Below are 26,127 nucleotides of genomic sequence, written 5' to 3'. Positions count from 1 at the left end.
GCGGAACAGTTAAGATAAAAAATAGAGAGGGAGCGATGCAACGAGACAGAATGGGGTTGAGCAAAAAGATCTTTTCTGTGTTTCTTGTTTTTTTTTTTTTTTCCTTCAACCCCAGGAATGCTTTTGTGGCGATTACTCTATAAACACAAGCAGCTGGATTTTCAGAAAGCTAATATGATATTCTCAGGATGTTTCAAACAATCTAATCTATGAGCTGCAATGAGATAACAACAAAAAATAAGCACTTTTATCAGTAATTACAAAGAACAGACAAATTGTCCCGTTTCAAAAAATAATGCACTTCATGCAATTCTACAACAAATGACACCAAAAAGAAGAAGGAGCACGAGGACAGTGAGTTTGCTCCTGCGGCTTCTTTATAAAGTGCAGAGTGGACAACGTCTAAATCTATGTCTTTACTCTGACGATTACATTTTCTGCACAGCTACTCCTCTCGTACAAGAGTCCAGATGTGTGTGTGGTAGTGCACACGGAGGGCGGACTGCTCGCCTGTTTTTCCACCTGGCGTCCGTCTCAGGGTGGAAGGATTTGTCGGGGTCAGCTCAGATGGAAACAGCCTCTGACACCTGAATAGATTGGATTGTCACTTGGTGATTGTGTGTGTGTGTGTGTGTGTGTGTGTGTGTGTGTGTGTGTGTGTGTGTGAGAGAGATTGGCTGAGTAGTTTTCGTGTGTGAAACTTGTTGTTTGTGGTCCTGTTTGTTGATTCCCTCGCGTTTATTTTTCTATGTGCGTGTCGGGAAGTCTGTGAAGACATAGGAAGGACCAGTGGAGTTTATGTAAGCGACTGCAGCGTGTGTGTGTGTGTGTGTGTGTGTGTGACGCAGCATGTGGCTCTGATGAGGACCAGCTTGGCACAGCACTGGTGAGTAATTGAGCGAGTACACTGTGGTCTTCACTCATGCCTGTGTTCTTCCACATCCGTGCCTCCTTCTCTTCTTTACTTCTCCTCCTTCTATCTCTTTTCTCTCTCTCCTCTATCACCCTAACTTTTCTTTCCTCTCCCTGTCGTTCCTTCCTACAGTTGCTCCACACAGGAGGCGAACGGGTGAGGCAGAGCGTGGACAACGCAAACAGGGAGACGACAAAAAGAGAAGAATGAAATCAGAAATGAGTCTGTCTGAAAATAAAACATTAAATATGAGGCTGATATTCAGTTTGTAGAGCTGGGTAAATATTTAAATATTTCCATGTACCGACGTTCAGTTCAATCAGATCCTGATTTGATACGATGATATTTCAAAAAGCTGAAACAATTAGTTGATCAATCTATTAGTTAATCAACAAAAAAGTTTTATTTTAATAATCAGTCACCTTTTTTCAAGCCAAAAAGCTTCTACGTCCAGCTCACCGTCTTCCTGCTCCGATGTGAATATCCTTAGGTTTTGGTTTCTGTATTATTGCGTGTGTCTGTGTTCTGATAATTTATAGACCAAATGAATTATTTATTAATCAAGGAAATAATCAGCAGAGTGATACATGCAACATTACATTATTTGTTATCATTTTACTTTCAGTTACTGATGCTTTGGTTGCATATATGTATATATATATATATATAAAGGGTTTTTTATAACACTGTTCATCCATTTGATTAATCTATGGGGGATTTTGCATGTAGTTGCTATATTGTGATATATATCAATGTCTGATCGGGTTTAAAATGTTTCACATGATCAGTGGTGTTATCCAGACGCATCCTTTGACTTATTTTCTTCCAGTTTGTTTCCCTTTGTTTACATTGCTCCGTATTCTGTAGCAGAACACTTCAACGCTCCTTTTCCCGAATCACTTTGAGGACGGACTGACCGAAGCTGTGGGGGATTTGTGCACCAATATGACCGTGGGACACAGGGATCCCCTCCCGCCTCAAAACTCCACTGAACTTCTCCGTGTGCCAGCTCTGGAGCCGAGTGCCGCTGAGCAAACAGAGCTCAAGTCTCAGTGAGTATACAGGTACTCCCCCCCCCCCCCCCCCCCCGCATTCAACAGCAGTTTCGATTTTCGCTCTGGTACATTGTCACACTGTCAAAAAGAAGAAGAAAAAAAAAACATACGACAGTCCAGAGACCGACACACACTTTTATACTGATGAATATTCATGACTGTGGCTTTTAACTCCCAGCTCAAAACGGAGTCAAACTTGTATCTATCCATAAAAGATGTGATTCTTTTAACAGGCGAAGCCCCAGTGCCTGGAGTCTGTCAGTCTGTTTCCGTCTCTGCCTCGCGGCTGCTTTAAAATAACCGACAGGTCGGTCCTGACCAGCGGGCCCCGGTGATTAATAACATCATTAGGATTTCACATTTTTCTCTTACAATTTCTATTTATATTGTTGGCATCCGAAAGTGCCGCATGTCATGTGCGCTTCAACAGCGTTTTAAAATCAATATATCACGATTGAATTAATGCGACGAGAGATGATTAAGACGCAATTTCCATCGAAACGTTTCCTTTCACAAATGTGGCTGTGAAAACTGTGGGGAAAAAAGAAAATTTGGGTAAATCTGACCCTGTGACACAAACTATCAAATCTAATGTTAGTGATTATACTAATTAAACAAAGTGAATGACGTACGGATGTTAAAATACTACTCATCTCAGGCTTATTTGACGTGGGGTTGTGTGAGGTAGTCATATATAGTCGGTACATTACCTGCAGTAGATTTTAAAATCGCTTAGGAAAGCCGGGGGACACACACACTTTTAAAAAACGCCCACAGAAACAATCCAATAACCACTGAGCTAGCGTATTCCTACGCACCTACGGAGCGCACTGTATCGCACCGCAGGTCAGCTGAGTGATTCAGAAAGCGGCGTAATACAGTGGGTAGTTCAGCGGGTTGAAAAATGTAGCGCCAAAGCAAAGTGCTGTTTTAACAGGAAGATAAACCTCTGAAAATATTCCACATGAAGCTTCGTTTGAACGGATATAGGATGGTTTCGGTGGGCGTTTTTTTTTTTTTTAAAAGGTGGCTAAAACACCGTTTTCTCTGGTGGCCCCGCCCACAGCAACACATGGCTCTGCCGGTCCGTCGGTGCTCCCGTGTCCAATCTCCTAACTGAGAGCGAGCTGATCAGAATCTACCGCAGGTAAAGTACCAACTATTCACGACTACCTCACACGACCCCACGTCAAAAAACATAAAAGATATCCCTTTAAAGTGAAGACGGGGTGAAGTCTCACGGGCACACAGCAGGTGCTGGAGCTCACCATCCATCACCAGGAAACACGACAAAGGTTTATATACGGACAGATGTAAACAGCTGGAGTGGAAATTGGTCGTGTTAAAGGTTGAAGAGGTTGGTGTCCGGTGTTAGGCGGGGCGGGAGGAATGTCTTTGATCCTTTCATCAGGGCAGTAATTAACCAGTCCAAAATTTCTCCTCCCCTCCCCTCCCCTCCCCTCTCCTCCATATACACTGTATGGCTTTATAGCAAAGCTCTGACTCATCTCTGCCCATGAATAGATAGAGGTCCATTCCCTCTCCACCTCTGAATCGGGGCGGAGGCAGGCGGAGATAAGGCTAATAAGGGTCCTGGCATAGGGCTGGTGTAAGGTCCACGAGGGGATAAGAGGGGAGGATGGATGTCAAAGAAGGGGAGGAAAGGGTGGGGGGTGGGGGGTGGGGGGGTTTGCTTGTAGATCATTGTGGTGGTGATGGTGGTGGTGATGTAGGGAGGAGCGGGAGAAAAAGGGAGGCCTGGGTGATTTGTGTCTAGAGGGATAAGAGGGGTGAGGAGTGAGCAAAGGAGAGCAGAGAGGGAGTGAGGGGAGATAAGGCTGGTGTTATAGTTGCGATGAAGTGAGAGGAGGGAGGGAGGGGAGGGGAGAAGGAGGAGGAGGGCGTAAGGGCACGGCCGGAGGGAGACGGGAGACGTGAGCGGAGGGTTGGCATGGAGGGGAAGGTGTGGCCGGTCCTGTACCAGGGGAGACGGAGTGAGAATGGAAGGAAAAGAGGCCAAGCAGGAGGAGAAGGGAGGGGAGGGGAGGGGAGGGGGTGAGCAGGAGACAGTGACTGAACCAGAGAGGAGGTGAGGATGGGTGGCTGCAGGCGTGGAGCGATGTTTTCTTTTCGGAGGAGGGGGGAGCGACTGGGTGGGGTAGAAAGAAGGTCAGTGGGGGAGGAGGGTGAATTAACACCTGTGCATCTGGTGTAAATCTGTCCGTCTGCCTCATGTGAGGTGCCACGGGATGAACCAGACCTTTTGCCAGCCAGCCACATTCATCATGAGGGAAGAGAGGGCGAATGAAAGAGGAGCAAAAATGAAGGGAGGAGGTGGACGGAGGGAAAAGCCAGAAAGGCAGGATGAACGAAACAGATTGAGGGGGCGCTTTCAGTTCATCATCCGGCGTGTAGAAAATATACAGCATTGTGTTTTTGTTTTTGCGATATCAATCATTTTGTAAAAGCCCTTCCTCATCTCATTTGTATTTATTTCCCTGGTCCTCGTGAAGGAAACATAACCACTATATCTGCCGGCGTTAATCTACTGAATGGGAGCAATCTGTCTGTAATGTCAAGCAAAAGAGCAGAGGAGAGAAATAGAGTTTGAGATGGAAAGACTGAAAGTGAGGCAGTACAGGGAGGGAGGAGGGGGGAGGAGGAGGGGGGGTGTAGAAAAAAGTTATGGGGTGAGTTTAAAAATGGCCACATTCTAAATGGCCGGAGTAAATTGAGACCAACGGGGTTGGAAAATAGGACACATAAATTTAGGGCTCTCGATATTTCTCACTACCTCCTTCGTACCCTCTCTCTCTCCCGCTCTCTCTCGCTCTCGATCTTTCTCTCTCCAGAAAAGGGGAACACACACAGTGGGTTGTCACATTTTTCTAAACCAGGACAATGAGAAGGTAAGAAGAGACTAGCAGCGGGACGTTTCGTGGAGCCAGGAAAACCCGGCTCACCTGACGCTGGAACCTGACGCCGGCCCCCTGCAGGTGAAGCTGTCGGTGCTGCCAGCAGTCACGCCAGAGGACAGCGTTCAGCCTTTCATACAATTTTAAACGAACAATTTGTTTTATTTTCTAGGGATGTTCAGCTTCTTCATACCGTGTTCAACAGACAGAAACACAAGCTCAGGATATATGAAAGTTATTAAAAGTTACCAGATAAGAACATTTCCAGGTCAAGCTTTTGCAAGTGAAACTAATTGTATCACATGACAGAGAGATGGCACCCAGGAGTAAAACTGGACAAAGGTAGCAGCAAAAAAACAAAGAGAACATATCCAGGATGAGAGGACGGATCAGAGAGCTGTTACTGTAGTCGACAAAAAAAAATCCATGAATGAACGAAACAATCAGGGGAGAGAGATGTGAAAGAGACGGGAACAGAGGGAGGGACAGGAAAAAGAGGAAGAGAAATTTTAAAAAAATCTGACAACAGGACGCACTGAGGGGGACATCAGGCACGTGAACACTCGCTTTTAATTCTCTTATCGTTTACAAATGCTCCTAATTGCGTCCGTGTTCGAGCAAGGACGCGGCGCTGCCAAGCCGAACAGCACATTACATTAATAGAGTACAGGACCTCAGTGATTATTACAACAATAGGTGCTATTGTAGGACATTAATTGGGAATATAAATGCAGGTACATTTATGTTCAACCCACTGGACTGAAACCCCCGAGAGGACGTGGTGAGCGTAGCTCAAACAGGAAGTGACGCCCAAACAGGTCGATTTCTTTGTGACGGAAAATGAATTAAAAAAAAGGAAATTTTTGCCCCCCGACTGCAGGTTAAACATCAGAACGGAGGACAGCGTGTGTCTTTGCAAAATGAGGTATGGACATTAATTGTTCCACTGAATTCACCCCAGTTCAACGGGCTCACACACACGCACACACACACGCGCACACACACACACACACATCCTCTACAACAATAATCGCTGGATACAGTTCAACACCAATTCTATACCATCATCAAGCCTCTTCCCTCTGAAGAATTAGCACATTTGTACACACACACTCACACACACACACACTCACACACACACACACTCACACACACACACACACACACACACACACACACAGGGACACACACAGGGACACAAAATCCCTCTCTCTCCGGTCGTACAAAAGCTCGGACGCCCACAGGCAGATGACCACATTTGAAGCCTGAATTATTTGGGCAAAAGTTAATTGATGGCATCCTGCTGTTTTTTTGTTCCTGGAGACGGTTGCCAGTTACACAAAAGATGGCAACGAACAGATTTTGTTTGTGTGTGGGAGCACGTGCGTGTGTGTGTGTGTGTGTGTGTGTATGTGTGTATGTGTGAGTGTACATGATGGTGATGTGGCAGCAGCAGCAGTTCATTGTGGATCTAGTTTGGCATTTCTTCCATTATCTATTTAATATTCATACATGAATCACCCTTGTAGCTTATGTCTTTTTTTTTGTATACTTAAGAAAACTCGTGTGTGGGCGTGTGCACGCCTGCGCCGTTTTATTTTTCCTGTGTGTCTGCTTGCATATGTTTGCATGTGTGCAAATGTTATTCATATTATATTATAGCTTCCCTCAGGTTATCAGGCTTGGCTGCTTTTCCCTTTTCTTTTTTTTCATTAATTGCTGACGATCTTACATTTAAATCCTGTGCACAAGTGGATGCTATCTCCTCGCTCATCTACAGCAGCAGCAGCTTCCACTCACAGATTAGCCCGCTGTTCGTATTGTGAAGCAGCCCTGGGGCGATCGGCGACAACTACAGCTATTTGTACCACTACAAAGCCTTACCTTCTAGACAAGCTGAGGAAAATGGCTCGCCATGTCTTGATAATATGAGCATTAGCCAAAGCTTTAGATCAGACTGATTACTGCAGTCCAACAGACGCTGTGGAGGGACAACTAGCAGGGTGGTGCTGGAAACCACTACTGACAAAAGACTGGCAACTACAGCCATGTTGGCTTGGTAACGACACACAAAACATTCACATAAACACACACACACACCCTTAAACTGTTGGATGCCTTCCCTCCCTCTTCTCCGTCTCCTCCTCCTCCTTTATCATATCCTGTCTTTCACAGATGTGGCTACAGCTGTGCTCTATCCATCTTTCTCTCCTCCTTCATTCCTCCTTGCACTGAGGCTGCGATATCCTGAGCAAAGAGGCGGCTTCTCTTCTTTTTCGTTGTACCATCGTCCGCGCTGGATAGATGGCGATACACCTGCTGCTGCGCTTCCTGCAAACACACGCTCTGTGTCGCTCCGCCTTTACCCTCTCTCCGTCTTTCTCTTCCCCAGTCGTGCGGCCATGCACTCAGTGCACTCTTCCTCTTTCTTACCGCCCCGGCCCTCCCTCACAGATCTAACTCATTGATATAGATGTGCATGCCCTTTGCCTCCATCCCTCTCTCCCCTTTTCCCCTTCCTCCTCCTTTCTCCATTCCCATCCCGCCTGGCCTCCTCCTTCATTTGTCTCACTCTCCCTTCTTTTTCAAGCTCAAGTTCACTTTTTCTCTGCACTGGCAGTATCTACAGCTGACACCCACTCCACACTGGTGAAGCTCTATGTGCAGATACAACCACTGTGGTAGCTGTAGTCCCACTTCTCATTGCTGAGCTGCTGCTGCAGTTCTGCTCCATCCCCCGAGAGGAATTGTTCTAAAAAAATAAAAAATAAAATAAAATAAAAAAATCCAGTTTTGCTCTTGTTACAGATGTCAGAGAGCTCACAGAGCTGCACGGCTGATTGAGAGACAGTTATGCTGGAAAAAGTCCATATTCTTTAAGTCTTGTGATGACGACACTGGGCCGGACGGGGACCTGCATCTCCCACTGGCACATAGTGCTGCGCTTAGCTTTGTTTCCGGCGCCGCAAAATACCAAGTAACACTCCTTGTAGATGCATATGTGAGCAGAACAATTTGTTATTCTGATTCTGATTCAACCTGACTCCTCACACAGAGCTACACTAGTCCGCTCCAGAGGGTACGTTTTTATGGAATTATCTTGTACCGTTCCTCCGAAATCTTTTCCTATTGAGGCTGCACTAAAAATCGAAACGCTGTATTCTCCGCCTTCTGTGTCGCTCTCTGTTATCATCCTTCCTTGGATGTGTAATGAAAAAGGAGGGGTTGTCTTGCCAACTGTAATAGCAGCAGTTGGCCTTCAGTCTTGATGGGTGCGCACTTTTTTTGTGTGTGTGTGTTTGTGTGTGTGTTTTTGTGTGCGTGCTTTTGAGTGTATTCGTGTGTGTGATGGAGCGAGGCCGTAAGATAAACACCTCATATTAAATTCCCCATTTCCTAATCTCTGTCAGTCCACTTCCTATAACTCAACCTTTCATTCTATCTAACACAATTACTCTTTTTTTTCCTCCGTGTCTGCCGTCCATGCAGAGGAAAACTTTTCTCTCCTCTCTCTCTCTCTCTCTCTGTGTCTCCCGCTCGCACGCCCTCCCCACCTTCCTCCCGGTCTGAACGGAGTCAAACTCTTCTGTCTCCTCTTCTGCTGTTGACTCAGCCCTTGTCTCTGCACCTCATCTGTCCATCAGCTCTGGCTGAACACGTCCTGATCTGGCCAGATCACCCCTTCAAACTATTCCTGCCTCTCCTCCCCTGCTTTCACTGAAAGTAGAAATTCTTCCGCCCAATCTCATTCGCACTATCTCGATTTCTCCACTTTCCCCTCATGTTCCTCTCTCTCTCTCTCTCTCTCCCTTCCTCTGATCCTTCTCTATCGTATTTTCGCCACTCCATTGTCTCAGCCCATTAAGCAGACACAAATCCGTTTGGAGACTGAGCCTTAGTGCAGCTCCGTCCTCGCTCTCCTGGGCCCTGGTGCTGCCAGGAGGAAGCTCTCAGGAGAGGCGGACTCTGGCTTGTGGCCGGGGAAATCCATTTAAACCTCTGCCACAAAACGCTGCTCTTTCCCGCCGCCTGCTGCACTTAGGGCACGTGTGCTTAATGAATGATACCGTCCCCGCGTACGCACACAGACACATCCAGACCCCTGCACCTTCCCATGCAATAAAACACAAACATACATTTATAAAGGTAATGTAGCTACCATGCACCAGAGGAGCAGTTGGAGCGCTGTAAATGATTTATATGTTTTGTGGACACGGGGTCGGGGGGTTAAAGACACATGTGGCTGCAGCGCTGGGGCAGAGAGAACGGAAATTTAAGAAACCGGAGAAGGTGTGTGAACGAAATGAGCGTTGTGCTGCGGGAGGAAAATGCGTGCACTGCGGAGCGGTCTTTGTGCTGCGAAGGGTTCAGTTTTAAATTGGAGTGGACCGTTCCCTGCCGTTTCTCTCCTTAGCGCTCTAATGAGAAGGAACAGAGAGAAGAGATTCAGCGGTGGCCGCTGGCCTCGCCGTGTCACTGCGACTCATGTCTCCGCTGGTACGACGACCTGTTGACACCGGAGGGTCAGCAGACAAACTGCGGAGCGACAACGCGGAGACAAGGATGGCTGAGATAAGACTGAGACTCTATGAGGCTCCCGGATCAAACAGCGACCGGCAGGTTGTGGTGTCAGCGTTTTAGTATATGTTTCATTTAATGGACTTCTTCCTTATTATTTAATACAGCTGGATTTGTGTATAAAGTAACAAATGAATGAGCTGATTTTGTGGAATGGGCTCCAAGCACAGATCCCAGGCGGACACAGATAAAGCAGCAGCAGATTGCTTTATCCCATTAGGCAAGGCCTAGTAAATAGGCAGAGATCTAGCTCTCTATTCTGGTGCAATCTCCAGCTGATCCTGTCACTGGCATCGGAGCTGTTGGCAGTTTGTCTTTCAAGTCAGACACCCCGGCTTACCGTGTCAGTCTGTCTGCACCCCCCCCCCTCACCGTGTTAATACTGATGCAGTATGGCGGGATGGGAGGAGTCAGGAAAACCCCTTCATTGCGGCCAAACCAGTCAAAATGGCTTCTCTGTTTAAGGCAGATATGAAGAGGACAGTGCAGCAGCGAAGGGCTGAAGTTTGCGGGCGCACGTCCGAAGCACCATTTTCTCACTTTCAAGCACACACAAGTGGATGTCAGGCTGCAACACTGTCAGTGTGACGGAGAGCCCCGCTGCATCGGACCAGCAACACTTACACCAGTGGACCCCCGTTACATTTTCACATTAAATGCACAGAAAAATAAAAGATAACAACAAAATGACAAATTCATCACAATTACGCATCAAAACGTCTGCGGCCGTTTAAGCCGTGCAGCCGGGGGGTGGGGGGGTGGGACCGGTCTTCACATCTATCTTCTGTTGATGAAAAGGAACTCACTGCGTGCGGTGACGTAATCCACCCGTGACATGATTTCACAGCAGTGACAGCGACGCAGCCATGATTGACAGCTAAATGCAGCCAATCGAAAACAGAATCCAGCAGAGATTTAAGGTGGTAGTGAAGAGCGGCCTTGCGAGAGCCAAACAGCATTACATCATGCGCCACAGCAGCAAATGAATCAGTAGGTCTGCAGTGAATGCTCAACTTCCAATAGCGAGACTGAACGATTAAAAATGGAGGTGGATTATTGTGTAAATTATGCAGAGACAGTTTTTCCGAGCAGGACGCTACAGTTATCTGTGCTGTGAGCACCTGCTTTATTTCAACGCTCCAACCACGTGTACGTCCTCGCACAATTACTGAAAATGTGACTCTTTTGTTTTCACGGAACATGTGCGGGTGCAGTGCAAAGACTTAAGGTGTCCTACCTTGGCAGCCATGATCATGGAGGAGCCCCCGCGGACTCCGAGGATGGGGATGTGGGTCTGGGCTGAGATGAAGTCCAGGATCTGGGCGATGGCCTCCTGGTCGGTGTCGTCGCCGAACACCACGCCTTGCAGCCAGTGCTCGGTCATTAGGTCACAGATGCTCTTGATGATACTTTTAGGGTCCGTCTCATTCATGGTCAGCACCTCCACGTTGGGCGCCATGTGGAGAAAGTCCTCCTTCTCCCGCGCCCCGGCCAGCGCCACCTCGCTGGAGTTGCCCACCAGGACGACGGCGATGCTGAGGCCTCGCAGGATGTTGGGCAGGGCCATGTGGTGCGGAGGGGGCTGGGGGATGGGGATGTAGTGGCCGCCGCCGCCGCCACCGCCTCCCCCGCCTCCCCCGCCCTTCTCTCTCCGTGAGTGGCAGGCCGGGGGCAGGTGGAGAAGGCAGAGCAGCAGGAGAAGGAGGGAGAGGTAGGGAGAGGCGCTGGTGCGGCGGTGGAGCGATGGAGGCGGAGGCGGATGTAGGGGTCGGGCTCGCCTCTCTTGCTCTTGGGCGACCGAGGGGGCGGAGGGGCATGCCCCGGCGCGGCCGTGAGGTGGGGAGGGGCTGCGGCGGCCGCAGACAGGCATGGTGGAGGAGTGGGAGAGTAATACCTGGAGCAACAGAGGAAGAGGTCGGGAGGAAAGAGGGAAAATGAAAGAAAAAGAAAAGAAGGTGGGAGAGGGAGAGAGAGGTAGAGAGAGGTTAACGTAGCACCGTGCAACATTGATTGAATCAAGTGAATTGCAGAGAGGCCACATGCATCATATGAATCAGTGCATATCAATGTCGGCCCACAGAAATGGGGCAATGAGGGGGGAGAGGGAAACCTCGCGGAAAATGAGGCTTTAAACACACAGAGGGACGAGAGACGAGGTCACACTTGACACACATAAATAGTTCATAAACACACACACACACACAGAGATATGCGGTACGATGGCTCACGGTTTACGTATAATCTCACGCGGATCAATAATTCATGTGGAATGTTCTGAGGCAGCATTATGGTATATATTATGGAGGACATAAACTCTCCCTCCAGATGAGATGCTGGCTTCTTGATCGGGGAGGACGGGAGAGGAGAAGAGTGAGGGAGGACGGGAGGGAGGGAGCGACAGAGAGGAAGGAAGGAGCGATCATGATATAGGGAACGAGAACGAGACAAAGGGCAGACGGCGGAAAAGGCGGCTTTGCGCAACAACTCCGGCTGACTGACAAACTGTCTGGAGCGAGATGAGTGACACGCCGACCTGAGACGCAGACAGACTGACTGACGCCAAAATTGATTAAGTGATTGACAGCTAAAGGCGCTCGGAGCAATTCGCAAGACTGTGGTATGATACCCGCCTTCCTCCCTCAACCCCTATTGGCCTAGTTTAGCACTCACAGTCATTTGCTGTCCATCTCTCCATCCTTCCACCTCCCTCCCACGCTCTACTTGACCGTATCTCTCTCTCTCTCTCTATCCGACTCCCTCTTCTCTGAGCTTATTTATAGAGCTTTTCATTAACGTGGCTGCGGAGGGGAGGGACGGGCCAGGTGGACCGGTGAAAAGGGAGAGAGAGGCAAACGGGCAAGATCCAGAGAAGAGAGAGAGAGGAGACGGGAGGGAAGAGATGACGGGGAGAGCAAGACGGGACGGCAGCAACAGCGCCGGATACGAAAGGCAGACGTGGAACAGAGGCTGTGTGTCCTCTGTATGTATACATCTGAGTGTGTGGGAGGGTGTGTGTCCTCTTGAGTTTATCGGCATATAGCTGGTGTAGGTGTGCGGTCGGTGGGAATAGATGTTCACTGAGGTTCTGTGGGCAGAGAGATCCAGGACGGTGGGGGTGTAGTTGCTCATAAACTTGCTCTGAGTGGTGTATTGTGTGTATATCTCGTACGTGACTGTCTTTAACGAGGCAGATGGAAGGTACAAAGAAGAACAAAAAACACTAAAACAATAACCACCCAATGAAGCTGACAGCTAATAAGACAGGAAGTGACAGAGAGGAAGAAAAAGCGAGAGGGAGATTGAGAGAGGGATAAAGGGATGTATGCGGAGATGACAGAACAACTTCTTTAGGGAAAACTAATTGCTGGAGGTTCGTCAGCTCTAATTACAGGTCCCTGTGTTAATAGTCAATTGCACACCACTCTCCGGGAAGGATGGAGAGGTGGGAGGGAGGGAATGAGGGAGGGATGATAAGAGGCATGAGGAGACAGAAAAGGGAGGAGGAGGGAGTGGGAGGAAAAGGAGAGAAAGACAGATAGCGTAAACCGAGGAGGACCTTGGTGAGACGCAAGAAAGATGAAAGAAAGAGGGGAGGAGGGGAAGAAAGGAGAGACAGAGAGAAAAGGCAAGAAAGAGGGATGGAAGAGAAGAGGAGGAACAGGAAGCGAAAACGAGAGAGAGAGAGATGCCCTCTTTGAATCTGGACTTCTCTGGCAGCACTCTGTTTCCATGGCAACAATTAAAATAGGCCTGCATGCGCACACACATACAGACACAGTTGATGGACACAGAGATACACACACACACACACACACACACACACACGTACGTCAGCATACACACAATTTGCAATAAGCATTGATCATGTAAATGCAGCTATGTCGCCCAGCGCGGATCACTCTGCATCCTTAAAGTCTTTCATACACCGATTCCTCTCACGCTCAGATTAGCATAGAGACCTCTGACACATTTTACATGTGAATACGCGCACACACACACACACACACACACACACACACACACACACACATGCATACACTCATACCAAATTCACCATCTCCTATCTCCCCTGTCACACACAGTAGTAGCCTGAAGCCACACACACACACACACACACACACACACACACACACACACACACACACACACACACACACACACACACACACACAGGTGCTCGACACACACACACACGTGCGCCCCCGGGGTACAGATTATATTAGCCACCGCACTGTGTAACTCCAATGATCATTCAGAAAGATGAGGCCATTAAAAAGTCCCATAGTGAGTCAAAGCATGTCTCATAAAGAAACACAAAAGGCGCGTATTAAACTGTGGATTACATGAGCGAGGTTATGACACTAAATGACCCCATTTCCCCGTCAGCCAGCCCCCGCGTCTCACCCACCATTTGCTCTATTAGCCACACCAGCGCACACAGCAGCCGTATCAGTTACACACGGGTGGACCGCAGATAGCCTCCACCCGCCCAAGACCCCGCAGGTCCGAACCCCCAACACACACACACACACACACACACACACACACACGCACACACTTCTCTGCTTTTTCTCCACCGCATCTTTTTAAATGGGGAAAGTTTTCTGAACGCACGTGCACAAACATATTTAACATCTAAACACACACTTGCAGGAAAATATCGGTTGTGGACACTGCTCATTTATTTCACTACATACAAGATATATATGTGTTATTAAGATAATAAACCACACACCCTTAGATAATAAAGCCCAAATGATAAGTTGATTAATCAATTTAAATATGAAGCTTCATGAATAGAAAAAAAATGAATGAGCAACTATTCTGATTAATCTTCGGGAACAATGTTCCAGCTTCTCACACAAAAACTGCAATATATATATATATAGTTAGATAGATAGACATTAAATCTTGGGTTTTGTACAGAAGAAGACATTTTAAAGCCCCTGAAAACTTTCCAAGGTTTCCTCTATCTCTCAACGATTGAAAATGAAGTGTAAAGGAACGTGGAGAGAGTCATAACTTCACTTTCCACTGGCTGTTTCAGGGGAAAAGGCGGGACAAACGTCATACAACCATCATCTTTGGTGTTTTGCAGACCGTCTCTTCCTTCTAACACCCCTGGTTTTATTTCTGCTTCATCATTACTCTGCAAACAACGCACCAACCGTCATCAGGTTTTGATTCGAATGTCTTAAACTAGGGTGAAGACGCGTGAAACTCTGGTAGAAAACAGTGTGACCGTGTTGGACTCAGTCACTCAAGAGGCTGTTTTCATGTGCTCTGTACACCAAACCATGAACTGACTGTTTGAGAAAGTCATCAGTAGATTTATCCAAAAGTCATTAGCTGCAGCCTTCATTGTTCGGCTGCCAGTTTTTGCTGCTAATCACACTGTTTCACTGTGTGTGTGCTGCCCAGGATCTGCTTTAGAAGTTACTGCTCGTGGGTTGCTGCAAGAGATTGCGGTAAACACACATCAAGTCCTTCTGAAGGATCTCAAAAAAAGGCTTTTAACGACTGAAATGTTGGTGACCGGCTAATTTTCAAACTGTACGCAAGCTCTGTCGCACTGTGGCAATGTGATGTGTGTGACATCTATGAATATGACTTTTTTACATATTTGCTAATACAGCGTTTGAAGAGAGCGCATTTCTCCTTCTTTCTTTAGTCCCTGCCGCCTGGTTTATGACTGCTTCAGACACAACAAGGCATCTGCCAATTAGGTAAGAACACAGTGTTTCAGGTAGTTACCCACCCCGAACAAACAAAACCAGGTACTAAGTGGACCCAAATGGACTATAAATGCGGTAATAGCCATTAATGAACGTCGAGGCTGACATGGCTCATATTGCTGTAGTGGAAAGTTGACAGAGGAGGGGTTATGAGGCATGACACAACTCTGTAATTGGCTCCCCTCTTCTTTCTTTTTTTTTGTCAGCTATAAATCACACAATTATAACTAGCAGGGAGTACACAGTGCATCTCTGCATGTGACCAAATGCGGACCAGCTGTTAGAGGGCAGGTGATGACGTGGTCCACACACACACACACACACACACACACATGCGTGCATACGCAATCAGGAAAATTGGCTTTCCACTTTATCAAAATACCCTTAACATGGCTTTACAGGTGAACCGACAGGCGAGCGTATTGTTGTGAGTTCTGTATTTAATATATGTGACTGAACAGCACTCTGTTCCAATCACAGCACATTCTGCTCTCACAGTAATAAATCCCCACAGGACAGGAAACATTACTGCCGAGAATGGTTTGTGCGCTCGTGGGCAGTATGAATGTGTGTGTGTGTGTGTGTGTGTGTGTGTGTGTGTGTGTGTGTGTGTGCAGTTGATGAATTTGGTTTGAAAGGTTGTGAACAGTGCTAGCAGTGGCTTGCTCTCCCTAATGCATTTTTAGAACTGACATTTATGTTTTTTTGTTCAAGTGAAAGGCGGCAGGAAAACAAAATGTAACCTCAGCGCTAATCTTTAACGACGAGATGGCTTTGATTTGAAATTGATTCTACGGCGCGCGGCACATGACAATATTAAAAACATTTTTCAGTCTGTGGTAGCATTTTTTGAGAAGGCGAGCCCCCCCCCCCCACTTCACAAAACACCCACCCACCCACTCCGCCCTGGGGGATGTGACCAGGCCACGTCGCGGGTCACTGCACCGCATACTGATGAGCGGAGAAATCAGCTGGATGCTAGAATCGCTGCCAAACCTGCGATACGTGAGAATATGAAAGAAATGCCCGTCTAATGTGAGAACTCATTATAACCTGCTCTGATAAATATTCATGCAGCCTGTCTGTGCAGCCTGCTGTGGAGGTGGAAGGTGGTGTGTGTGTGTGTTCGTGTGTGTGTTCATGTGTGTGTGTGATTATGTGTTTGGACCTGTGTCTGTACATGATGTTCTGAAGCAGCCACTCACCAGCCCCCTCACCAGAGCAGACCAGCCAGGCTTTGCGATCACATGTTGGCTGAGGCTCCAGGACCAATCTACTGATGTAATGGTGTCTATTCCCAGAAAGAGGGGACGTTGAGGCGCCCATCGCTCTCTTCCTGCCCCGGTTCCCCCTCTTTCTCTTTCTCTCCATCTATTTATCTCTTTCTCTCTCTGTTTTATCATTTTGTCTCCGCGAACAATGCTTCCTCTAAATTCTCCCACTTATCTCTCTCTCGAGCTCGCACTCTCTCATCGCCCTCTTCTCATTATGTGGTAAGTGTCAGGTTTGTCGATGGTGTTATTTGCATGAAAACTGGAGGACAAAGGCGACGGGCAATTTTTCACATTCACTGCCTGGTTTGATATTTAGGAGGACAGACAGAAGATGGCACGGAAAGACAATCTCCCTATATCTCTCTGGATGACTTCAAACCATCTATGGTGCCTTGTGCATTATCTTAACCTGCTAAGTCAGGCGTGCTGGAGTAGCTTCATTTCTCCTTTTAATTGAAATGAGAATGTCATGATGAGAGGTTCGCAGCGGCAGAATAAGTACCAGGAGTTTGAAAAATTGCCCGTTACGTCAAACGCACACACACTTGAGGCTACTTACAGGTATAATTCTTTTGTCAGGGCTAGCTTGTGATTTCATTAGAAGAAATGAACAGACGAGGAGGAGAAACGTTCAGTCGTTCAGGCGCCAAGGCTAAACCCCACAGGTAGCACCTCGCCCCGACCCAGAGCTAGTGGTGACAGGTGATGGAAGAAAAGGTTACCCGGACGACGTCTTTGACCGCCACAGCAGCGAGACGTGTGGGCGGCCGATCACACCCACGCAACCTGTGGTGGGTGGGAGGAAGGGAACAGACTACCCACTGCATTAACTGCAACACTTGCCTTAAAGTCTCTATTTAAGACTCGTTTGTTCGCCTGTTTCTCTTTTTACAGGTGTGAAATTGTTCCGTTGGCTACAGCAGGCAGAAGTTCGAAGTTCTGGTTGATCAGAAAATGAATATGTGGCGTCTGAGCTCTGGATAATTAGACGTACAGATGTTTGTTATATATGGAGTAATTATGGCGGGAGGACAGCGACGGGGGCACAGGCACTTCCTGTGCATAAGGACTATGATTACGCCCCTGCCTCTCAAAATTTCCTACTTTATTTATAAGTTGAGTGTGTGTGTGTGTGTGTGTGTGTGTAAAACCTGCTGTATAGTGTTGTGTCCTCCAGTCCCTTGCAGCTCTACAGCTCCCCTGCTTGTCTGTGCCTCTGCTCCAGGCTTACTGCATCCGTGATGAGCAGGACATAGTCCCAGGTGAGAGAACTAAACTCCCGCTGCAATCACGGGACAAGCCACCGGGAGGGTCGCCCCGCCCCCTCCCGCCTTCTTTTGGTGTGAACAAGATGTATGTTGATATTAAAAGTGAATCTCTGTCTGCCTTGCTCTCCAGCTGCTGCAGCCCTGGTGAGAGAGTCCGAACCAAAGACTCATCAATATTATCCACAGGTCCATACTTTATTTTCCAATTCAGTCTGGCAGAAGAACCAAACGCGCTTCAGGCATCATCTGGAACAAACTATTGATCCAAAATGATGAGTTTCCTTTTTTTCATTCCTGCACATATTTGGTAGCATTGTTTTCATATCATTCTGAATAGCTGGATCGTTTTGTTTGTACAAATTTCACTCAGGTCTAATCTTCAAAATGAGAATTATTCAGGGGTTTGTTTCCACTAATATCATGAGGTGTTCAAATGTAGGGCAACATGCCTGTGTTTAGTAAACTGAATCCCTAAATTAGTAATTATGTGAGCAAGCAGTGAGCTACAAGGTTTTTTAAAATAGCAAGCAAAGATTAATAATAAACGTACACCATTTATATATCCGTCTTTGTAGTGTTACTGAGGAACCAAAGAGCCTGTGGTTCATTCACAGACTGTGATCGGCGGGAGGATGCCAAGAGAACAGAAGGTAGGGGCGGGAAGCGGGTGCATTTATAAATCCATTATTAAACGCATGATGATTCCCAAAATTGGAAATTGGTTAAGGATGAACTCAATACGACAAGCTGAAGTTGATCCATACTCACCGGCACAAAGGCCGAGTCTCAACAGTCTGTAGATGGGACTTGTTTGGGATGTGATGTAAGGTAAGCCCTCAGACAAATCACGCCGCTTTCCCCAATTACAGGACGGTATGAAGAGTCCATCCTTAATGAATTAATAAAATTATGAGGATCATAAAATTCCAGCTGGTCTCCGCCAAAGAGGCAGGACAGAAATCAAGGAAATGTTGAACTGGTCTTAAAGAGACAGTCGGGGTTATTTGACGCGGGGTTGTGTGAGATACTCATCTACAGTCGGTGAGGTAGATTTGGATCGGTGCGCTGCCAGTTTAGAGAAGCAGCCAGGAAGCTGAGCGATGTGACCAGCTGCAAAAACTACAACACTTACAGTTTGTGAACTGTCGAACCACCGTATTCCTACAAATAAGTGCAACTATGACATGCACTATACTGCTGTAAAGATAAAGCGGTGAAAATATTCCAAATATATCGTGCACTTAAACTGATATTAGCTTCTTTCTGTGGGACATTTTTCAATCACTCAGCTGCTGTGCCAGGACTCCTGGCTGCTTCTCTAAACCGGCAGGTCTGCTGAAGGTAACACACTGACTATAGACAAGTATCTCACACAACCCCACCTCCAATGACAAAGAACTTTCCCCGACCTGATGCGGGTCTACTGGGCAACTTTGACAACTTCCCCCTGGTCCAGCGTTCCTTCTGTGGATCCGGTTTTGTTTTATTCATTTACACCACCATCTACTGCTCTTATTTGCCCTGGTACACTACTCTTCATTAGGGGGGGGACTCATCATTGTGATGCATCAGTGATTCCCAAAGATTTCTGTCCTGCCGAATCATCTTATGCAAAGCGACTGTGTTCGGTTTCCTGGAGTAAACCATAGGGTGGAGGCCAGCTGAGTTGCATTTGGACAGTCACTGGCACGACTATGCTTGAAGTGGAGGGGGAAAACTCTGTGTCCCTGCATTCAAACAGCACATTTAATATCAATAACGCCCCCCCCCCCCCGACTGAGAAACAACAATGCAGACGTGCTGTTCCCGGCCCCGCCGAGCCGCCCAGTGAGAGCGCCAGAGCCCCCGAAACTCACTCGGTTAATTTACAGGGCAGACAAGAGTCACGATGTGAAGCACTTTCTCATTGTTCCCGGAGATGTGGCAGCTGTTGAACGGGTAAACCCGCCTGCAGCTGTTTGAATATGTGCTGGTCCTGCAGCGGAGGGAGTCAGACACGACCATAATGCATGATCAACTCTTTCGTCCACACACACTCTTTCAAGCCAGGGGTCATAACAGAGCAACAACAGTTTTGTCTAGTCTCAGGTGTGTGTGTGTGTGTGTGTGTGTGTGATTGTGTGTGTGTCTCATGCGTGTTTGTCACTAACCACCTTCCATCTACCATCAGCTGTTTATTTTTTTTGCATATCAAGTCTCCTATAGACACAAAGACACTTAAACACTTCAGATTGACAAATGTGTTTTGACAACACTCAGGGAGATAAGCACTCGGTGTCTAGGATCTCTCCCAGGGACACGTTTCTATTTACACCTACTCTGCCTCGCAGAGGAGACGCTTAATCTTCTCCATGATTTGTGGCTTCAGCACCGAAAATCCCTCTCTCCGCTCTGTTCCTTTTTTCTCCTCCATCCTTACTTTTCTTTCTGTTCCCCTCTCCCTTCTGTCTCGTTTTATCTGCTCGCTGTCTCCCCCTCAGCTGCCTTGCATCAGCATTAGTGCCTCAGTCCATGTGTCATTGTGAAAGACCTCTACAGGAGCGTTTATATGCGTGGTGTTATGCAGCAGACTGCATTGTCTGCTGAAAGGTAAAGCTAGGGATAGGAAGAGTACGGTGCATTGAGTGACCCCCCCCCCCCCCCCCCGTGCCAATAACAGCGCTGTAATCACTTTAAATGTGTTTTATTGTCAAGCTTTTCACAGATTAGAGCAGCAATAATCTGTCCTCCTCCATCCATCTCATTCCAAGATGTTATTTTTGGCACCAGGATTCTGCCTTTTTGGATTAGTAGGTGTGCAAGAGTTTGTTTTGTTGTTTTTTTTTTGTTTGTTTGTTTGTTTGATTGTTTGTTTTTTCTTTGTAAGGCTGAGTGTGCTCACGTGTGTTCACGGTTTTATAGAAAGGTATCTGCACCACTCCATTGTGGGAGAAAATAATCTGGATGTGGATGTGGATGTGGCGCAGGACTGGTCTTTTAAAGGGAGGCGCTGGAACACAGTGTGGCTGCGTGCTCGAAATCTGCCTCTTCGAGTGGAAATCAACATCTCATGGGTACGCTTGGATAAATCAAAACCCCATCCCTGAAATATGCTTAAGCAAGAACACGCCCTAATCCACCCCTGTACTGTGTCTGCTGTGTCCGACAGCACAATGCACTACCTGCAGAGGGAGGAGGACAAGGAAGAAAAATAACTTTTTTTTGGTTCATTTTAAGGAAGTTTTACTCAGAGGTGTCATTTTTACATCGTATCCACCATCATCTAACATCTGGCCACATCTTGTAGGCTCTATGCGAAACCCTCCTGTCCACGTGTACTGACAGAGAGGTTATATAAGATCACCCACCCGTAATGTTTTACAGACCTCAGCTAGCACACTGCGGGAAAGCTATCTCCTCGCTCTCCCCTGAGGCTGAATATTGACTGATGACTTTCATTTTCAGCCATCAATTTCTGTTGCTAATTTTACACATTTCAATTAACTCCAGGTATTCTTGCGCAGGACGTGCTATGATTAGAAGCTGCATGGGGATGGATTTTCCTACACAAGCCTTGATGCTGCCATTTTTATTGGTTTTCCATAAAGAGAGGCTACTCATGTCTCCAGCAGGGTTTTTTTTTTTTTCGCATGATCATCACAATTTTCTTGCAGACGTAAGGCTGTCACGGCTGTCTCTCTTGCAGTCTTTTCCCAGGCTGGTGTACCAAGCGCCTCTCTCTCTCTCTCTCTCTCTCTCTCTCCGCCACGGGATGATGATGAGACTCCCCACAGGGATAATGACATCTAAGAGCGTCTCTCCAACGGATGTCCCCCGGATTTAATCCCACCAAACGCTCAGCCGCACGCAAGAGAGAGAGAGAGAGAGAGAGGAAGAGGCGCACCCCCGGAGAAGAACAGCAGCATCACTGCACAACAGACGCAGACAGACGGGGCAGCTTTGCCAGTTCAACAGGCAGCAGCCAATGAGATACACCAAAAAAAGACAGTTAGTCAGTCTGCCCGGCTCAGCAGCAGACATCCAGCAGGAACAGAAGCAGACAGGAACAAACACACTGCCACAGGTGAACACCTAAGCGATGTGGGTGGCACCGGAGTAAAAAAACTGGTCTCCACAAAGCTAAGACAGCTTTTCTAATCCGAGAACAGTATGACAGGATGTCTACTGCAGACGCTCTACAGATAAAATGCCTCGGTGAAGCCTGGTATGTTCTCTGTGAGCTGATAATATACCATCCCCCTGGATAAAAAGCAGCTTTTTGAAAGCACCTGTTACTAGTAAAGAAATTCTACTTTGCCTGCTCCCGTCCGCAACAAGGTCAGCGTGAGCGGTCAGCTGCACGCTAACAACCTTGCAGCTGGTAGAGAGTCAGCGTGTTGCTCAAGGGCACCTCTGCAGGTCAGACACTCAGTAGAGGACAGTCACAACAGCTCCTACGTCACATCGCTTTCAGAATCAGTGGCGAAATATAGTTTAGTGCACATCAATACTAATAAACGATGCAGGAAACATAAAAACAGGCAGAAACCGTCTGAAATATCAGCTGATATAAAGTAGAGGGTGTTATATCCAATATGCACAAGCCAATGTTTGACAACAATACATGTCTGATAGTAGAAGTGAGATTTTTTGTGTGATAAATAGTAGTTTTATCTCTGTAATACGGATCTATAGTCTGAAATACAGTAAATAAAGTTAAATTATCGTTGCATTAGCACTTAAACTAACTTGCAGGCGGTGAATAAACTCATCAGCCTACTTGCATGTGAAATGCAGATGCATAAAGACGACCCCCACACATGAACTAACTTCTCAAACAGCTCAGTGACGCACCGACCGCAAACAGTTTACTTATAATTATTCATGGATGCAAATGTAACCAAATGGTAGCGCTGACTACCGGGAGCATGTGTAAAAGATGATCTGACTCCAGCTCCGGGTCAGGAGACCTCCGGAGCCTCTCTCCGCCGCCTGTCGCCATGACTACCGGGAGGACTCCATTTGCAGCGCCGCAGTCAGCAGAGTGAATCGCTCCAGTACATTCAATTAGCAACCCATTATCATTCATGAGTTTGTTTGTGCAAAGCTGTAAGATTGAATTCCAGTTAGTCCTTCCTCCTCGCACTCGCCCGCTGATGTAACGTAAAGGGAGGCAGAGGCGACGGCACTACAGCGACAGCCCTGTGCTCCGTCCCGGCTCCGCCGCCGCGCTCCACTGGGCTAATTTCTGCTTCGTCGAGGCCTCGGCTCATCCCCGTATCTCCCTGGGACGGTTTCAGTTGTACTTGCAAGACATGCAAAGGTCATAAATTAGTAATAGAGCCCCTTGAAGGAGACATGTTGTCAAGCTTCAACCTGGTGGTACTCCTAAGAGGAGCTTTTAAGACTCACTGTTTTGCATATGAATATATTCATAGATTTGGGTTTTATTTATTTCATTTGACAGTATAGCGCAGCCCTTGTCGCTACCCTTTGACGGCGAGGAGAAGAAAAGCAGAGCTGCTCCCTCTCTCCCTCCCTCTCTTACAGTCTCTGTCCTCATGAATGGCACAAAAAACAGGAGCTATTTTCATTGTTTATCCCATTCACCGCAACATGACCAGTGGACAAAAGCTGCCTCTTGTTAGCATCATAACAACGGCCGCACTCTCTTCTCCCCTTTGATAGGATCACCCAACCCAACAACAACATGTTTCACTTGTTGAGACACAATTAAAGGAGTGGTAGCGTGTGGTAAACAGGCCCCACTGGCCAGGCAGCTTTAGTGGTGTGTTTCTGTAACTCCTGGCTGTTTTGCGTGATATAATGGTGTTGACCCCAGTGGCGCCAGACCCTCCATATAGAGTTATTATATTTATGCAACCGCTAAGCTCCTCAACTATTTCACAATGCTGTCAGCCTTCAGTAGCAGTGCACGGCCCGGGCCCTGCTGTGGACATTCTCAATTTCTGGTGGAAAATTGAGCAGCGAAAGAGAGAGAGAGAGAGAGAGAGGAAGGGGGAGGCAGACAGAGCAAGACAGAGAGAGTAAGAGTCAGAGGGGGAGAAGGAGTGAGCCCTGTATATTTTATTCATTGGCAGCAGAGTACAATTCATAATCAGGGCAGACTGATTCACAGTTTTAATTAAAAAGTAGCCTTATAGCGCCGGTGGTAACATCTTGATTTATGAAGACCCGACCACAGGCTCCCATCCACCAGAGAGAGTGAGTCCACCGTAGAGGAGGAGGGCCGCGCAGAGAGGAGGAGGAGGGGGGGGGTGCTAACACTCATGAGGAGAGGAAGTGTCTCGTTTCTCACAGCAAGGTGGTTGGCACTGTGGGCATATAACTCAGTGCGAGTGTGTGTCGGGGTGTGCGTGCGTGACAAGCATATGTGCAGGTCTGTCTACTACAAGCCCGACCGATATATCAACATGGCCGATATTACGGGTTGATTTCAGTTTGAGAAACAGTGTCACCTTTATAAAGTTTATCTAACAATGTGAAGTTTATTTTTTTTAACAGTACAAAGTCTTGTGATGTTTATATATGATGCATGTTTATGTTACAGAAACAAGTATTTGCCTGTATGTTCTTATTTTATCAAACGGCAGCATAGCACGTAAATCTGATCCCTGCACAGACGTTTTATTTGAAGTGTTGATCCATAAGAAGATATATTTGTGGTTTTAATGTAGTTTTGCATCTTCTCTCTCAGGCTTCTCTCTGGAACTCTAGTAACAATAGTTCAGTGAGCCAATCAGAGGAGAGGAGGCTCTGAGCCTCTCTTCTGATTGGCTGACAGCTTTCAGAGCTGATTGAATAAAAAATACAGCAGATTTCAGGTAAAACACTCAGTGAAAACGAATCCTGCTAGGTTGGATGGTGGGTCCGGGTGGGCGGGGCTTGGCTGAGAGTTTGTTGTGACATCATAAAGTTACAGGAAGTCTTGACGACTGGTTTTAAGGCTCAGTTTCTGAATACAGGCTGTGTGCATTTCTCTGTGGACTGAGCGCTTTGCTACCTTCACAGTATTAATATAGAACCTAGACTTGATCTATAATCAAACAACACATGGACATCTGCCTTTAAACTATAAGGACCTTTAATGCCTAATTATAATCAAAAGAGACAATATGGGACCTTTAACAAGTAAACATGCATCTTTAGTGAGTGACACTTTCACTGTGAGGTTTTAGAACATTATAGAAGATTTATAGGTTTATAGGTGGAGAGAGATCTCACTCTGGTCCCTACACTCAGAGAGGATTACTGTATCACTGAATTTCATAATAAAAGACAATCGCGTACGACTTGCCTGGAGTCGTGTTTTATCTGTTACCATTAAGGTGAATTAGTTTCCATCAAGGTCTGGCCCAGTCTGTTACAACACACAGAAGCTGCATAATAAAATTTAACATGAGCTGCTTCACAAACAGGAGGCAGTGCTGCTAATTTATTTGCAAACTAACCATTTTAATATTAGCTGACTGGCCACATAATGTACCAATATTAAACCTTTCTGAAACACTGTGAGAAATCTGTGTTGTAGACAGCTGTGTTTCCTCTGACTGTTTTTCTCACCTTTTTTTCTGCTCGTCTTTCGTTTTTCTCTTTCAAGCCTTATTGCACTTTTTCTTTTTAAAAGGCATGAAGACAGGGGAGAGTCCCTGAAAGGCTCTACTATTGTTTTAGATACAAGTTTGTCAACATTAAAAGTTTACTCACAATGCTTATCATGATTGCAGATAAAACATATTTTTTGAGGGCCCTCCCCATGTTGGAGCCCCGAGTACTTAGTCCCACTGTTCCCCTATATGATGCGTCTATTCTCAAAGATCCAGTATGAGTCAGACTCCAGTCTGCATGTACGTGAGCAGCTGCACTTCACGATGCATGCCTCTGACCTTATACACTGTGGATGAAAAGGACAGCACATGGGAATATCCGTGAAAAGACAGATAGGTGGTGGTATAGATATTGGCTGTAGAATAAAAAGGCTTTTGGAAAATGGCCAGCGCTGCAAATTTAACCAGGGCTGATGGAATTTGTGTTGGTCTGACAGTAATGTTAAGTTTATGTCAGCCACTCCATTTAAATCACCACCATAACAGAATCCCTTGATACAGAGAGATTTTAATTAAAAAACTGAGAGAGAGAGAGAGAGAGATAAATGTAGAGAGAGCATGACAGGAAAGAGAGAATGAGGGAGAGATGGAGCGTTAGACGACAAAGATGATGCAGAATGAGAGAGGAGAGCACAGAAAAGAAACAGGAGGGGTGGGAAAAGGAAAAGAGTGATTACGGGAGTGAGATAAAGTCGGAGCTCATGCTGCATTGAAGTGAAAACTGGAAAGCACAGTGTGTCTCTACTTTCCTTATGCTTGTGTTTATTTTCAATGGCTCACTG

The 26,127-nt window shown here is 46.8% G+C and overlaps 1 protein-coding gene across 4 annotated transcripts in view; it reads right to left on the bottom strand.

Annotated features, from left to right (window-relative positions):
* The window catches only part of LOC130184849 (glutamate receptor ionotropic, NMDA 2B-like), a 115,064-nt gene that overhangs the window by 72,419 nt on the left and 16,518 nt on the right, over positions 1-26,127 (bottom strand). For all 4 annotated transcript variants that reach the window (XR_008830061.1, XM_056400931.1, XM_056400933.1 and 1 more), the window contains exon 4: positions 10,699-11,355. Coding sequence is in view for 3 of the 4 variants with exons in the window: in XM_056400931.1 (XP_056256906.1) it covers positions 10,699-11,355 (657 nt within the window). In the remaining variant the exon portion in view is untranslated. The remainder of the gene's footprint in view (positions 1-10,698; positions 11,356-26,127) is intronic.

The sequence above is a fragment of the Seriola aureovittata genome, chromosome 17, assembly GCF_021018895.1.
Source record: "Seriola aureovittata isolate HTS-2021-v1 ecotype China chromosome 17, ASM2101889v1, whole genome shotgun sequence".
NCBI classification, from domain to species: domain Eukaryota; kingdom Metazoa; phylum Chordata; class Actinopteri; order Carangiformes; family Carangidae; genus Seriola; species Seriola aureovittata.
This window is presented reverse-complemented; position numbering and strand designations above follow the sequence as displayed.